Below are 15,652 nucleotides of genomic sequence, written 5' to 3'. Positions count from 1 at the left end.
GCACGAGGTGCCCAACTGACTGCGGGCACTCAGGAAGCAAAGCTCAGGCAGCCCACAGCCAGCCAGGAAACGATCCATACTCGTGGGGAAAGGCAGGAGCCCGGTGCTGCCACGTGACGCCTGGCCCAGCTGCGCTAGTGGCGTCCACCTCTTCCATCTCACCGGCCAACTGTGGAGCAAAGACAACTCCAAGGAAAAGCCTGTGTTTATTCCTTAATGAGCGTTCAAATGAGACAAATCTGATCTGCACCAGAGGCTTCCCAGTAACACCGCCAGTTCCGCTAACACACGAGCAGAGGCCTGAGAGAAGGGAATGGGTAGCAAGGATGTGTGTTCAACTCAGAGAACAGTAAGTACTTAATGGTGGCTTAGGCTTTAATGAACATCAGGTGCCTGCAATGGCGCCATCTGCAGACATGAGAGAAAGTGCTTTCAGCTCACTACAACACTACCAGGAACCTGCTGAAGGCGTGACCCGGTGCCACGTTTAAACCAAGCCCACCTGTTCTGGCTCATCTGTTTTGATTCATGTAAAAGTTACAGGCACAGCCCTGGGATGGGTGGTTTCACACGTGTATTAGGCCGGGAGAGGCAGGGCGCTGCTCTTGGGATGCAGGACACGGCACAGACTCGCTCAGGGCTGGCTGGCCGAGTGTCTGCTGGGCCTCCAGGCTGGCAGGGAGGAGGCCTGGCCTCTGCCCGCATCTCTCTCAGAAGCAGAGCCGATGGCTCTCTGCCCGAAGTGTCCGGTTTCGTTCGTTCGCTCTCTGAGAAGCGGGAGGGCATGCTCAGCATCCTCCCCCTCGCCTCTCTATCGTGGGCAGACGGTACTGCTTCAGGTTAGGCTTCATGTCCTGCGTCTCTGTCTGTCAAAGAGAAATTACAGACGCTCAGCCAAGGCCGAGGGCAGGCAGGCCCGGAGCCTAGAGGGCCGATGAGCAGCGGTACCTTCTTGCTGGCACCACCACACTTAAGCGGCTGCAGCACTGGCACCTTCCCGTGGGTTCCACGGGCAAAGACGGACGGCAGCGACGGGCTGGAGTAGGAGGACAGCTTCGTGACACTCGGGAGCTTGAGCTTGGGCAGCTCCATGAGGTAGGCGGCGCCTTGCCTCTGGGGGTGCTCCTCCTCTTGCCTTAGGGACTGTTTCTTAAAACAAAACAAAGGTCATCTAAACCAAAAGCAAAGAAGTTTCCTGAATAAACTGAATGCTTTGAAGGCCAGGGTAGCAGTGGCAGGGGTTTGGGAACTATGGCTTCAGGGGACATCTTAAGTCAACTGGCGAAATAAAATCTATTAAGAAAACATTCTGCATCCCACTTTGAAGTGTGGCGTCTGGGGTCTTAAACGCTAGCAAGCGGCCATCTAAGATGCATCAATGAGTCTCAACCCACCTGGATCAAAGGAGAACGAAGAACACCAAGCTCACAAGGTAATTATGAGCCCAAGAGACAGAAAGGGCCACATAAACCAGAGACTATACCATCCTGAGACCAGAAGAACTAGATGGTGCCTGGCTACAACCGATGACTGCCCTGACAAGGAACACAACAGAGAAGGAGGGAGCAGGACAACAGTAGGATGCAGACCCCAAATTCTCATTAAAAAGACCAGACTTAATGGTCTGATTGAGACTAGGACCCTGGCAGTCAGGGTCCCCAAACCTTCTGTTGGCCCAGGACAGGAACCATTCTCGGAGCCAACTCTTCAGACATGGATTAGACTGGACAATGGGTTGGAGAAAGATGCTGGTGAGGAGTGAGCTACTTGCACCATGTGGACACTTGAGACTATGTTGGCATCTCCTGCCTGGAGGGGAGATGGGAGGGTAGAGGGGGTTAGAAACTGGCAAAATGGTCACAAAAGGAGAGATTGGAAGGAGGGAGCGGGCTGACTCATTAGGGGGAGAGTAAATGGGAATATGTAGTAAGGTGTAAATAAGTTTATATGTGAGAGACTGACTTGATTTGTAAACTTTCACTTAAAGCACAATAAAAATAAAAAATGAAAAAAACAAAGGTCATTTGACTCTACAGTGGCTTCCCCTTCACGGCAATCAAACAACAGAGGCTCTGGGCACTGCATCTGCCATTAAAATGTCCCTGAAGTTTGACCATGAAGTGCCTCCACCACACACACAACCAAAAAGCACACAGCATGAGGGCTGCTCACCAGAGTCCCCGGCGACGGCCCCTGGAGATGGGCCAGGCACAGGTGTATCCGCCCACAGAGTCCATCCTGTGCTGGGCCTGTGCCCTCCCATGGGGCTGCCACTCTGTCCCTGGGGCTGAATCCAGGTGAGGCTCTGAACCCCAGCCACTTCCTGCACCAACTCCAGCCAAGTCCAACCACTGCCTGATATTGTATGTCTGGTTAGCTGAGCATGGCTTTTACTTTTTTTTAAAGGTTGAAAAAAATATTTTGTGACACGTAAAAATGATATGAAATTCACGTTTCAGTGTTCACAAATAAAGTTTTATTGGCACACAGCCCCCATTCATTTATGTATTGTTGACAGCTGCCTTTGTGCTACAGCCAAGAGTAGCCGCGACACAGAGTGTCTGGCCCTCGAAGCCTAGAATATTTGCTGTCTGCTCCTTAATAGAGAACTCCTGCTGACCAACCCCTGAGCTAACGGAAGGTGGGGAGCCCTGGGTGGGCTGCCAGCAAGGAGTGATTCCATTCAACAGTGTTTGAACAGGGTCCTCTGACTGGTGTGCTGAGAGCAGAATCCAGGGGTGGAGCTGGAGGCAGAACCTGGGACTTGGAGACACCAGTTAGGAGGTGTGACCAGGGCCAGATTAAGGAGTTAGACAGGAGGGAAGGAGGGGGGAGGCCCAATGCGCAGGTAGAGCCACAGGCCTTACCGACAGCGACAGCGTAGCTGGTGGGGTAAGAGACACCCCCACCCCTGGAGAGAAGACCACTGGGGAAAATGGGGGATGGGGTATGAGGAAGTTTGCCTTTCAGCCTCCAAGTGGAGTTGTCATGTAGGTGGTGGGACCAAGGCCTTAGAGTTCTGGAAAGCAGCCTGGGCTGGGGACAGAGCTGGGTCCTCGGCTCCCAGCATGAAGCCAGCCCTCAGTGAACGTTGGGGAGGATGAAGGAGTGTACAGGTGATTGAAAAAAGCATGATGGCCGGCGCAGGAGGCAGACAGTGGGGTACCAGCCCCAGGTCCCTAAAGCCACAGGCAGCACAGTGCTAAGACCAACAGTGACAGCAAGGTGAACGTATTACACGATGAAGGCACGATTCCTAAACCAAGACACTTGCAAAACAATCTGGATGGGATGGAGGCTCCCCGGAGACTGCTATGCCCAGGAGCTGGGGTCCAAGGGGAGATAGCGTGGGACTTGGTGACATGCCACCACTAGCTGGGTCATGCAGGCAGCCAGGGTTGGCCAGGATCTGAGGCGGCGTCTGTTATGCACTTGGAGTGTCCCCATAACCCCCGACCCTCCCTGTCACTGTGCATGGTCACTACTGAGGGAGACACAGAAACTCACGAGGGGCTCCTCCTGCACTGAAGGGCCAGCACCCCTCTTCTGGGCCTGCTCACGGGGGCTGCTTGTCATCAGTTCTCAGATCATGGGGCTGAGAGGGCTGAGCCACATTGCCCAGGGCCCTGGTGTTCTCACGGCCTGTACCCAGGATCACAGGGTGGGGGCCTGCCGCAGCTCTCCTAGGCAGTACCCTCCTCACAGACACTGGCCTGTGGGTGGCGGCCCACTGAGCCAGGCTGGTCCACTTCCAAGACTCAGTACCTGCTTCTGGCCCTCCTTGGCCATGTGCCAGTTGTTGCCAGCGGGCCCTGGGGCAGCAAGGTGATCCGGGAGGTGAGTGTGTCTGTAGTTGGCCGATGCCTGCTTCTCAGCTGCCCTGGTGGGTGGGGGAGGGGAAGGCTCCCTGAGACCCGCTGCCACGCTGCTGCTGCCCCGTCCCCACCGTCCCCATGTGCATCCCGCTGCCTCCTCTTCTGCTGTGAACAGCTGAGGGCAGGTTCTTTTCTCCTCACCAGAAACCACCAGTCTCAGGCTGGGACACAGCCTCGGTGAAGCGGTGTGCACAGGGGTGTGGGCTGGTGCCCTCCATCCCCAACTGCGCAGCCCACCTAGCAGCCTGTCCTTCCCCGGTCCCACACAGGGTGCAGGGAGGTGTGGGATAGGACAGCCTCAGGGCAGCGCCTCTCACGTCCACATCGTGGAGGGCTGATGTGTCCTCTCTGGGGGCGCTGCCCTCTCCCCTTCCCTCTCGTCTCAGCCACTGGGGCCTAGGCGTTGGCTGCATCCCAGAGCCCTCGGCCCTCCCACATGGAGCAGCACAGCACGTGTGCAGAGATGGCCTGAGCGCAGCGAGGTGCTGGGTGCACACCTGGCCATGACACCCCCACAGGCCCGCCCCCACCGCGGCCTGTCCCCCCCATGGGCCCATCCCCACTGTGGCCCGTCACCATCATAGCCCATACCTACTGCGGGCCCATCCCCACTGCAGCCTGTCCCCACGCATCCCCACCACAGGCCCTTCCCCGCTGTGGCCCATCCCTATCCCAGCCTGTCCCCGTCATGGTCTGTCCCCACTATGGCCCCATCCCCACCTTGGCCTGTCCCCATCGCGGCCCATACCCACCGCGGGCCCATCCTCACTCCAGCCCCTCCCCACTGCGACCTGTCCCCACGGGTCCCCACCACAGGCCCATCCCCACCATGGCCTGTCCCTGTCCCAGCCTGTCCCTGTTGCAGCTCGTCCCCAGCATGGCCTGACCCTGTCGTGGCCTGTCCCCGTCATAGCTCATCCCCCCCGAGGCTTGTCCCCACCACAGGCCCGTCCCCACCTCGGCCTGTCCCTATCACGGACCCGTCCCCACCACGGCCCATCCCTGTCACAGCCTGTCCCCACTGCAGCTCATCCCCAGCATGGCCTAACCCCATCGCGGCCTGTCCCTGTTGTGGCTCATCCCCACCGTGGGCCCGTCCCCACCACAGCCTGTCCCCACTGCGGCCCATCCCCTCGCAGCCCGTCTACCTCTGCTCCTGGAAGTAGGGGTGCTGCAGCGCCTGGTGGGCACTGATCCTCTCATCGGGGTCATAGGCCACCATGGCGCACAGGAGCGAGTGGCATTGCGGGGACAGATGGGTTGTCAGTAGAGAGATCCCTGATCCCTTTTTAAAAGGAAAATCAAAACTCATAGCTCTCGACCTGTATTAAAAGCCCAATGACAATAAACAATCATGCCATTATCTGGAGCACTTGGAGGTCGCTCCTCACATCTCTAAGGGGCCCTGATGGAGGTGACAGGTGATGGTGTGTGTTTGTAAAGGGAGACTGAGATCCGTTGTGCTACAAAGGTAAGAGAACCACCTGTCCTAGAAAAGACTACTGTCACATTTCCATGTGAAAAGAGTGAAATAAAAGTTAAAAAGACTCCGAAACAGTCCCCCCGCCCACCTTCCCAGAATTAGGAGGTGGCCGTTGTGGCCCACCCCTAGCCCTGGCCTGTGGCCTGTGGGCTCAGCTTCACCTTGGATCACACTCCAGCCCCGAGTATGCAGCAGCCTCGGGGCGGCCAGCACAACTGGGTCAGCTGCACGAGCCCATCCCAGTGGGGCTGCTGAGGACTGTGTAACTGTCCAGGGACAAAGTGACTCCCAGCCCTCCAGAGCCTGAGACCCCAGAAAAGCCTGCATCTGCAGATCCCCAGGGTGCCAGCCAGGGGCAGCCAGGTCCTGGGGAGGCTGTGGGGGCCCAGGTCAGCTCCTGACACGGCCGTGGACGCAACTCCATACTTACTGTTTGAACTTGGTGAGTGTCTTCTGAGCAGGCGTGCCGATAATATCATGGATCTTGGAGATTTGGTCCAGCTCATTGGCTCCAGGAAAGAGAGGCTCCAGACTGGAGGGTAAGGATAGGCACATGGTGGGCAGGGCCACGAGGCTCTCCAACCCACCCTGCGGGGCTGCCCACTCTCAGCCTTGGGCCCTGACGGTAGAGCCCCGACAAGGCTGCAGCACCCACCTCAGCCCCAGACAGCCCTCACACCCCTCACAGGCTTCCTCTCAGCCACCCACAGCCACGCGCTCTTGGTGTCTCGAGGTCACATGCACTGCCCACCCCCCACCCCAGTGCCATCCTGCACATCACTGCTCAGCCACAGCCAAGGTGGGGGCTCACCCACTTGAGAAGCAGTATCCTAAGAGGATGGCCCTCCAGCCCAGCCCCTCCTCTGCCCACCTCTGAGGGAGCTGGCCGGCATCGCCAGAGAGCTGCTCGGGGGCTGAGAACACAGAGGCCTGACGGTGCCAACATCACAGTTCTGCTGAGGCCAGCCCTGGTGTGCCCCTCCTGACTCCCCCATTCAGCCCTGCCTCCCATCCTCCTCTCACCCTCCCAGAGAAGCGGCCGCCCCACCTTGGCTTTGCCCATGTTCCCCAGCCCCGGACACAAAACAGAATTCCCCTGGGTCGGCTTCTTTCTCCAACCCCACAGCTGCCATGTCGTGAACATGCCTTGTTCTTGCTGCTCCAGGTCTGTCCCCCGGGACACCTCTCCCTATGGTCTGCGGCAGGACAGCTCTCGGCATACTGAGTGTCCATCCGACTGTGTATTTCACATCCCCTGCTCCTGAGAGCTTCGGAAACGTCCTCATGCGGTCCCCTCAGCTGCCCAGTCTGGAGGCCGGCACACAGCCACCACCTCCAGGACAGCGTCCATATCTCATGACAGCCACATTCACAACGCTGACAGGTGCCAGGGCAGGTTCCACGCCAATCCTTCCAAGCAGAGAAAGCGCAGCCAGCCCCAAGCGCCGGCTGTGGCGTGTGTGCTTGGGCCTAGCTGGCATGGGCACTTGTTTTCTCTTCAGGACTCCAACCAAGAGGAAAACCTTTACATTGTTTTCTAACACACTTTCTGTGCTGACAATGAACTGCAAAGACTTGCTCTCTCAATTAAGCAATTTAAAATAATTAAACATTTCTGAATACTGTAGCCAGTTGTCACTTTAATAACGAGCATAGTCTCAGGAAGAGTCCGTGTTTGATTTATTATTAGACTTTATTCTGCTTCTGGCCTAGCCTACAAAGTAGCCCTGAATCTGTGGTGGCACCTGAGAGGACCGGGCTCTCCTTTAGAGCCAGCGGGCTATGAGGTCCCTCCATCGCGGACACATGCGCCCTGCAGGTAGCGGTGCCCGCCGACATGTGAACCGCTGGGTGGATCGAACTGTTGTTAGGATGGAAGATTTTCTGAACCCAGAGACACAGCTAAGTGTCTTTTTATCAACATAGGATTTTTAATCAATATTGTTGTTGTTAGATGCTGTCAAGCAGGCTCCCCACTCATGGCGACCCCATGCACAACAGGGTCAGATCATTGTGATCCACAGGGTTTTCATCGGCTGAGCTTCAGAAGTACATCCCCAGGCCTTTCTTCCTAGTTCGTCTTAGTCCGGACGCTCGGCTGAAGCCTGTTCAGCATCATAGTAACGCGCAAACCCCCACCAACAGACGACGGTAGCTCCATATGAGGTGCACTGGCTGGGAATGAACCCAGGTCTCCTGCGTAACCAAAACCAAACCAAACCCGTTGCTGTTGAGTCTATTCTGACTTGTAGCAACCAGCCAAGCACTTAACCGCTGCGGCACCAGGGCTCCTTTTAATCAATATCCCACTGCCGTCATAAAAAGTGGTTTCTGAAGTGCAGCTTGCATTCTGTCAAATGAGTGTATGGTTAATTCAAAAAGGCAGCGATTGCAGCAGCTGTCGTTTGCTGGGTTCTTACGTACGCACGTCACCATCCACACAAACGCCTGATACGAATTAGCCAATATAACCCTCACAGCAGACACCTGAGGTGCTAGCCCCTACCTCAGGGATCCCAAGACACACGTTTCTTCACACTGTGACATCTCGGAAATCAAGCTGCATTTACAACCCATCCATGGCGTCGTGCTGCCCGCCAGCCAGGCGACAGTCACGACCTAGTTTTGTTAAAACCTCTCACTGAACCTTCTGGGACAATCAAGCGCCAGCAACAAAGCACCTTAGATTAGAGCAGGGCTTAGCAAGCTTGACTCACTAAGGGCCAGAGAGTAGGTGTTTACAGCTTTGTGGGCCACACACCTGTCACAACTACTCAGATCTGCTACGGCAACACAAGAGCAGCCCTAGAAAGCCTGGAAACAGACTTGGCTGTGTTCCGATAAAGCTTTATTTATAAAATAGGCATCTGGCACACAGGCTGTAGTTTAGATGCAATAAAGAGCATCATCCCCATCTGACTAATTTCAGCCGTCCTTGTGCCAGGTACGGCTATGGGGCTGATACATGACACACTGGCCCCTGCTCTGGCCTCTGCCCTGCTCCCCATCCGGCTAGCATTCCAGCAGGCGGACACGCCGCAAGCAGGCGGCAAATGAGAGTGCCTCCCTGAGCCTGGGTCGTGAGGGTCTGACGGCAATCGGGGCAGGCTCTCTGCAGAGGGGACATGTGCAGGCCCGTGCTTGCCCCCCAGCACCAGTGTGGGCTGCACACAGAGCAGGTGCCCAGGCTCTGGTGCTGGCCAATGGGACATGGGGTGGCACACAGGGGGGGCCTCTCTGCACAGGGCACAGGTTCCAGTGGGGGCTGAGGAACACCACAGGGCACCTGCCGTAGCACTTAAAGCAGTGAGGTCCCCTTGTGGCCTCGCTGACTGGCCACCACACAAAGATGAAGGATGGGGTCACTGACACCACCCTTTTTAAGAGAAGACAGAAATAGAGATTTTTACGTGAACCCTCCTAACTCCGGAGCCCTCGTGGTACAGTGATTAAGAGCTTTGCTGCTAACCAAAAGGTGGGCAGTTCAAATCCACCAGCTGCTCCCTGGAGACCCTATGGGGCAGTTCTACTCTGTCCTATAGGGTGGCTATGAGTCGGAATCGACTCGACAGCAATGGGTTTGGTTTTGGGGTTCTCCTATCCAACACTTGGCTGAAATAAAATAAACACAGAACAACAATGAAACACCACGTAAACCGAGCAAAACACAACTGCAGCGGGACACAACCCCAAGGCCCGCCACTGGTTGACAGGTTTCTTGGGGAAACGAAGTTGTGATCTGTCTCACAAGTCCTCCGGGGACTGTCCCCTGCAATGCCAGCAGTGGCTGTCACTTGGAGGTGTCATCAATTTTAAAGGAGACTTTTCTGTAGCAGCAAACAGTAATGTGATTAGGCCACTCAAGAGCCTGGGTACTAGGAAGCCTGAAGATGGTGCAGTTTTCTTCTTTTTTAGGTTATAAATTGAGGGGCTTGGAATCAACACATTGGCAATGGGTTTGGTTTTTGGGTTTGAGATCAATTATCCTATCCAGACAGCCTTGCATTCATGTTTTCTTGGCCCTGCTGCCAGGGGACACAGAATGGCAGAACTGAGGCGCAGGGCCTACTTGCCCCAGCTCCCCAGGGCTTGGCCTGCCTGGTCCCAACCACAGTGGGAGCTCATGGCACTCGCAGGAGACCTCTGCATGGGGACAATAAGCTAGAAGGCCTGCACTCAACTCATGGTCACACCTCTGTCTGTCTCTCTCAACCCAGGCAACCAGTCTCAGAGCTCCAGGGCCACTCACAGAAAACACCAGGACATGGCCAAAGCCATTCACCCAGCCCTCAAAGCCATCACCAAAACACACCGGAGCATAGCTCCCTCTACTGTCTTTACTAGAAAGAGACTAAGTATCAGCATTCTTATCTCTAGGGCCTGCAGAGCAGAAAACTGAAGTACTGTATTCACTCTTAACAAAATTCTACTACAAGTAATTTGAAACTTAATCTCCTATGAGGTTTTATTATACAAATATTTCTTACTGATCTTTTAAGATAATACAGGTAGTCCCAACTTACAACAGGGTTCCGTTCTAACAACTCTTTGTAAGTCGGTTCTGATGGAAGTCGAACACCTCATTTTTTTTAAGTTTTCACTATGACTGCCCTTTATTATCAGTACCTTTATATATCTGATCTTTGTCTTTGGGGGTTGGAAACATTACATATAAACTTACAGATGAACTGAAAGAATACCAATTGGGATGTTTCAACAAACGGATGCAGCACTGGAGGTGCTCACTCATTTCCAAGAAATTTGGAGGACAGCTACCTGGCCAACGGACTGGAGGAGATCCATATCTGTGTCCATTTCAAAGAAAGGTGATCAAACAGAAGTCAGAAATTATCGAACAATACCATTAGTATCATACGTAAGTAAAATTTTGCTAAAGATAATTCAAAAGCAGTTGCAGCAGTACATTGACAGAGAACTGCCAGAAATTCAAGATGGATTCAGAATGGGCTGTGGAACGAGGGACATCATTGCTGATGTCAGATGAATCTTGGCTAAAAGCATAGAATACCAGAAAGATGTTTACCTGTGTTTTATTGACTATGCAAAAGCCTTTGACTGTGTGGATCTTAACAAATTATGGATAACACTACAAAGAACGGGAATTCCAGAACGCTTAATTGTGGTCATGCAGAACCTGTACATAGACTAAGAGGCAGTCATGCGAACACAACAAGGCGATACTGCATGGCTTAAAATCAGGAAAGGTGTACATCATGGTTGTATCCTTTCACCGTAATTACTCAATCTGTATGCTGAACAAATAGTCCAAGAAGCTGACTATACTATTTGAAGAAGAATGTGGCACCAGAATTGGTATAAGACTCATTAACAACCTGCGATATGCAGATGACACAACCTTGCTTAATGAAATTGAAGAACACTTGAAGCGCTTACTGAAGATCAAAGACTACAATCTTCAGTATGGATTACGGCTCAACATAAGGAAAACAAAAATCCTCACAAGTGGACCAATAAGTAACATCATGAAAAATGGAGAAAATACTGAAGTTGTCAAGGATTTTCCTTGGATCCACAATCAATACCCATGGAAGCAGCAGTCAAGAAATCAAACAACATATTGCACTGGGTAAATCTGCTGCAAAAGACTTCTTTACAGTGTTCAAAAGCAAAGATGTCACTTTAAGGACTAAGGTGTGCCTGACCCAAGCCGTGGTGTTTTCAATTGCCTCATACGCAAGCAAAAACTGGACAATGAATAAGGAAGACCAAAGAAGAATTGATGCCTTTCAATTACGGTGTTGGCAAAGAATATTGACTATACCATGGACTGCGAGAAGAACGAACAAGTCTACCTTGGAAGAAGTATAGCCAGAATGCTCCTTGGAAGTGATGATGGTGAGATGTCATCTCACACACTTTGGACATGTTTATCAGGAGGGACCAGTCCCTGGAGAAGGACATCATGCTGGGTGAGGTATCAAAAACAAAAACCAAACCTGTTGCCGTCAAGTCGGTCTGACTCACAGCGAACTTAACAGGGTCAGCGCAAAAGAAGAAGGCAGAGTCCCATTCTCTCTTTTGCTTAGAAACAGCTGCCTTTGACTCCAACGCATGGCAACACCACGTGTGTCAGGGCAGAACTGCTGCGTAGGGTTTTCAGTGGCTGATTTTTCGCAAGTAGATCACCAGGCTCTTCTCCTGGGGCGCCTTCTAGGTGGACTCAAACCTCCAACCTTTCCACTTGCACTAAGAGTCTCCTTGCACCACCCAGGGTCCCCTCCCTTCTGCTCAGCCTTTCTATTCCCACCTTGCCAACAGCCCTAGGTGTCTTCTGCCAAGAGGCAAGATTCAGGTCCACATCCCCGTCTGTACACGCAGTAGCGTCTCCACAGTGACTGTGAACACGTGCACCAACTGCAGTGAATAACCACATTATGGACGTCAAGTCAGCCCGGGTGAGCCGTGTTGACAGATTCCGGTCAGGTCTTGTCAGCACATAAGTCCCAAGAAAGCCCTTTGCTTTTCAGAGCTTGAATGGATTTTGGAATTGTGGATAAAAGATTTTAATCTGTATAAATGAATTCAGTTCACATCTCATGCCACAAATACAGCTTTGGTATTAAGACTCCCTTCTATTCAGGAAAACACCAATATCTTATGACTAAAAGATAGGAAAGGAAAATGGGGGTGCCCAGAAAAGCCACTCTGAGTGGGGGAAAGAGCAGGGTGCAGAGCCCAGCACATGTGATCTGAACCCTCTGGGGTTCAGATCACATACTAGGAGGTGCTGTCAGCCACTGAGTTCTTAACATTTAAGTGTTGTAAAATGCGTTCCAAATTAATTCAAGGAATTCTGGCAGAGGAGAAACTTTTAACTTCGATTAAACTACTACTCAGCTTTCCAAAAACCACACGCAGTCAGTTATCCTATGTGTGCTCTGGAATCAGAAGAAGGCACGCCCTGAGGCGCGCTGTCTGTCTGTATTGATGAAGCCGCCAGAGATCTGGAGTGCTGATGGATGGCCAGGCTTCCTGTTGGGCGTCACCCATACATCAGACCACAGATGCCCTCCCTGAAGGGTCATGTCTGCCCCACACCCCCCTCAGCTTCTTGAAGACGCCCTACCCTCTGCTGAGTGGGATAAACTTCCTCTTCTTCTCTGGGCCACTGCTCCTTCCAGCCAAAAAGCCCAAAGGCCAGTGGTGTGGTGGCGGGGGAGGGATGCTAGGATTGGGGCCTTCTAGAGCTCATCTGTGCTGGCAAGTGCCTCACCCCCACACCTGTGGTGAGCTGATGTCTGTGCACGGAGAGCGTGCCCCGGGGGGCTGCCCTTCTTACTCCCCCCAGGACAGGCCACAGAAGGTGGCAACAGGCATGTCCACCTCTATTCCTGAACACATGTTCATCAACCATGTAAGCCGGTGTGATGGGAGCAAAGGAATAACTGATGGTGTTTTAGTCTCCATGAAAAGTAAGCATGAGGAAGTATCCGATTAAAAACACTAAAAAAAAAAACAAACCAGAATGGCTTAGAATCTGCATGCTGGAACTCTGGCCCACAGCTCCACAGCCTGGCTGAACTTGCCATCTGACCCCCATATGCTGCCTATGGGGTCAGATGGGCTCTGCCTGCACTGTGCGGTCACCCCACCGTTTATCCCACACTCTGCCTATGGGGTCAGACCAGGCCCCACCTGCACTGTGGGGTCACCCCACCATTCACCCTCACACTCAGTCTGTGGGGTTAGACAGGGCTTCGTCGCACAGTGGGGTTCTCCAGGCGAGGCCGGCGGCCCTACCTGGCAATCTCGTAGAACACACAGCCTGCGCTCCACACGTCCATCTTGTAACTGTAGTAGCCGTCAGTGAGCAGACACTCAGGGGACCTATACCAGCGCGTGGAGATGTACTCCGTGTACGGCTGCTTGGAGTAGACGCTTCGGCAGGACCCAAAGTCCCCCAACTTCAGGACGTCCTGCTGCGGGGTAGGGGGCAGGGGCAGCATCATCTCACTGAGCTTATACAAACAGTCTCAGATATCTACGCACTGAAGGAGAACTTAAAAACTAAACCAGCTTACACAACACAAATTACTAGCTTTTATAAGCACCTGGAAGTAGCCTCTAACAGAGGAGGAAGCGATGTTTCTATTCAGTGGCATGTGTCTACAAATGTTCCGGCTGTCTGTGTTTTCCATATATGGCCTGGTGGCGCAGTGGTTAAGCACTCAGCTGTTAACCGAAAGGTCAGTGACCTGGACCTACCAGCTGCTCCATGGGAGAAAGATGTGGCAGTCTGCTTCCGTAAAGGTTACAGCCTTAGAAACCCTATAGGGCAGTTCTACTCTGTTCTATAGGGTTGCTATGAGTTGGAATCGACTTCGTGGCAATGGGTGTTTTTTTTTAATAGGTCTGGAAAATGTTTCAGTCGTAGTGGGAGTCTACAAATGAGTTACACAAAATGACAGTATGTTTGCTCACGGCTCAAACTCCTCTTTCCTGTCTATCTCGGCTGGGAGCTCTGCTCTGGGCTCAGGGAGGTGGCCACACAAGTCTGAGACTCTCCTGACACCAAGTCAGACATGTGCAGGGAAATAGGTTTCAGGTACTTCTATTTTCCTCACCCCTCACGTTTCAAGGTGACAAAATAAAGGCCATAAGCAAACAGAACTTATTAAAATACCTAACTATGATTCTAATTAGTCCACACACAGTGGATAGAAATAGATGTGCTAAGAATAGGCTATAAACCAAATACTACAGACTCACCACTGCCAAGTCGATTCCAACTCACAGCGACCATACAAGACAGAGTAGAACTTCCCCTTAGCATTTCCAAGGCTGTAAATCCTTACGGAAGCAGATTGCCACATCTTTCTCCCGTGGAGCAGCTGGTGGGTTTGAACCACCGACTTTTTGGTTGGCACCCGAGCACTTTAACTGCTGTGCCACCAGGGCTCCTTCAAGAATAGGCTATAAAAGCCTGGGATGATTCTTTGGTGGTGGTTGTTGTGTGCCATGGAGTTAATTCCCACAGGGCTTCTTAGGCTGTAATCCTTATGGGAGCAGATCACCAGGTCATCCTCCCATGAAGCTGCTGGTGGGTTCTAACTGCTGACTTCTCAGTTAGCAGTTGAGTGCTTAAACACTACACCACCAGGGCTCCTTTGAAGATTTATAAGAATATAAAAATATCCATCACTCAACAAGATAAAATTCACAATGTCTGCCATCCAATCAAATATATCATTAAACTCTTGAAAGAACAACTGTCAACCTAGAATTCTATACCTGGTGAAAATATCTTTCAACAATGAAGGTAAAATAGGACTTTTTCAGATATATTAAAGAATGTACTATAGTATAAAATTTATCAGCAACGACCTGTACTACGATATTAAAGGAATTTCCTCAGGCAGAAAAAAATGAGACCAGAGAGAAATATGCACCTATACAAAGGAGTGAAGAAAACTCAGAATGTTTCCCACATTAGTAAATACACAAGAATTTTTTCTTATTATTTAAATCTGTTTAAAAGACACTAACTGTTTAAGCAAAGATATTAACAATGTACTGTGGAGTTTAAGACCTACATAAAAGTAAAACGTGTGACAATGGCCCAAAGGTTGGGAAGTATACTATTGTGACGTTATTACGCTTCATGAGAAATGGTATAATGTCATCTGAAGACAGATACAAGGCAAAGATGTATACTATAAACCAAAAGCAACCGCTAAAATAACAAAACAAAGAGGTATAGCTAATAAGCTAATAAAGGAAATAAAATGGGATGACTTTTTTAAAGCCAATATAAAACTGGGCAGAAAAGGAAGCAAAAGGAATAATGGAACACTACTCAGCAAGGAAAAGGACTGAGCTATTTATACCCGCTGTCATATGGATGAATCTCAGAATTACGCTGAGTGAAAGCCAGACAGAAAAAAAATACATACTGTATGATTCTATTTATATGACATTTTAGAAAATGCAAACTAATTCTATGATGACAGAGTGTAGGTCAGTCATTGTCCAAGGACAGGAGGTGGGGGAGAACGGGATCACAAAGGGGCAGGAGGGACGTTTTGGGGGGTGCTGAATATATTCACTACCTTGATTGTGATGATGGTTTTGTGAGTATGTTCATATGTCCAAAGTCATCACATTTTACACTTTAAGTATGTGCAATTTAAGTGGCTTTGGAGTGGGACAGACCAGAGTTCAAATCCTGCCTCCACCACTTTTATATTTAGAGTGTTTGGAATGATCGTCTGAGTGGCATTTATTTTGGGTACAGTTGGGAGAAGGGTGGCTA

General features: G+C 51.5%; 2 protein-coding genes across 8 annotated transcripts in view; one reads left to right on the top strand and one right to left on the bottom strand.

The window, feature by feature from the left end:
- WDR20 (WD repeat domain 20) overlaps positions 1 to 15,652 on the top strand; it is a 129,901-nt gene that overhangs the window by 93,948 nt on the left and 20,301 nt on the right. The gene's annotated exons all lie outside the window — the stretch shown is intronic.
- Positions 2 to 15,652, bottom strand: part of MOK (MOK protein kinase) — a 61,905-nt gene continuing 46,254 nt past the window's right edge. For 2 of the 6 annotated variants that reach the window (XM_049899664.1, XM_049899665.1), the window contains exons 8-12: positions 13,141 to 13,319; positions 5,789 to 5,890; positions 5,024 to 5,197; positions 3,766 to 3,880; positions 54 to 1,149 (exon numbers count right to left, since the gene is read on the bottom strand). In XM_049899664.1, the coding sequence (XP_049755621.1) occupies positions 841 to 1,149; positions 3,766 to 3,880; positions 5,024 to 5,197; positions 5,789 to 5,890; positions 13,141 to 13,319 (879 nt within the window). In that variant the 3' untranslated portion in view covers positions 54 to 840. Of the gene's footprint in view, positions 1,150 to 3,765; positions 3,881 to 5,023; positions 5,198 to 5,788; positions 5,891 to 13,140; positions 13,320 to 15,652 lie in introns of all 6 variants that reach the window. The other 4 variants (XM_049899667.1, XM_049899663.1, XM_049899666.1 and 1 more) reach the window with 4 other exon arrangements.

The sequence above is a fragment of the Elephas maximus genome, chromosome 10 (genome assembly GCF_024166365.1).
Source record: "Elephas maximus indicus isolate mEleMax1 chromosome 10, mEleMax1 primary haplotype, whole genome shotgun sequence".
NCBI lineage: Eukaryota > Metazoa > Chordata > Mammalia > Proboscidea > Elephantidae > Elephas > Elephas maximus.
The sequence above is the reverse complement of the archived record's forward strand: the minus strand, read 5'-3'. Positions and strand labels throughout refer to the sequence as shown.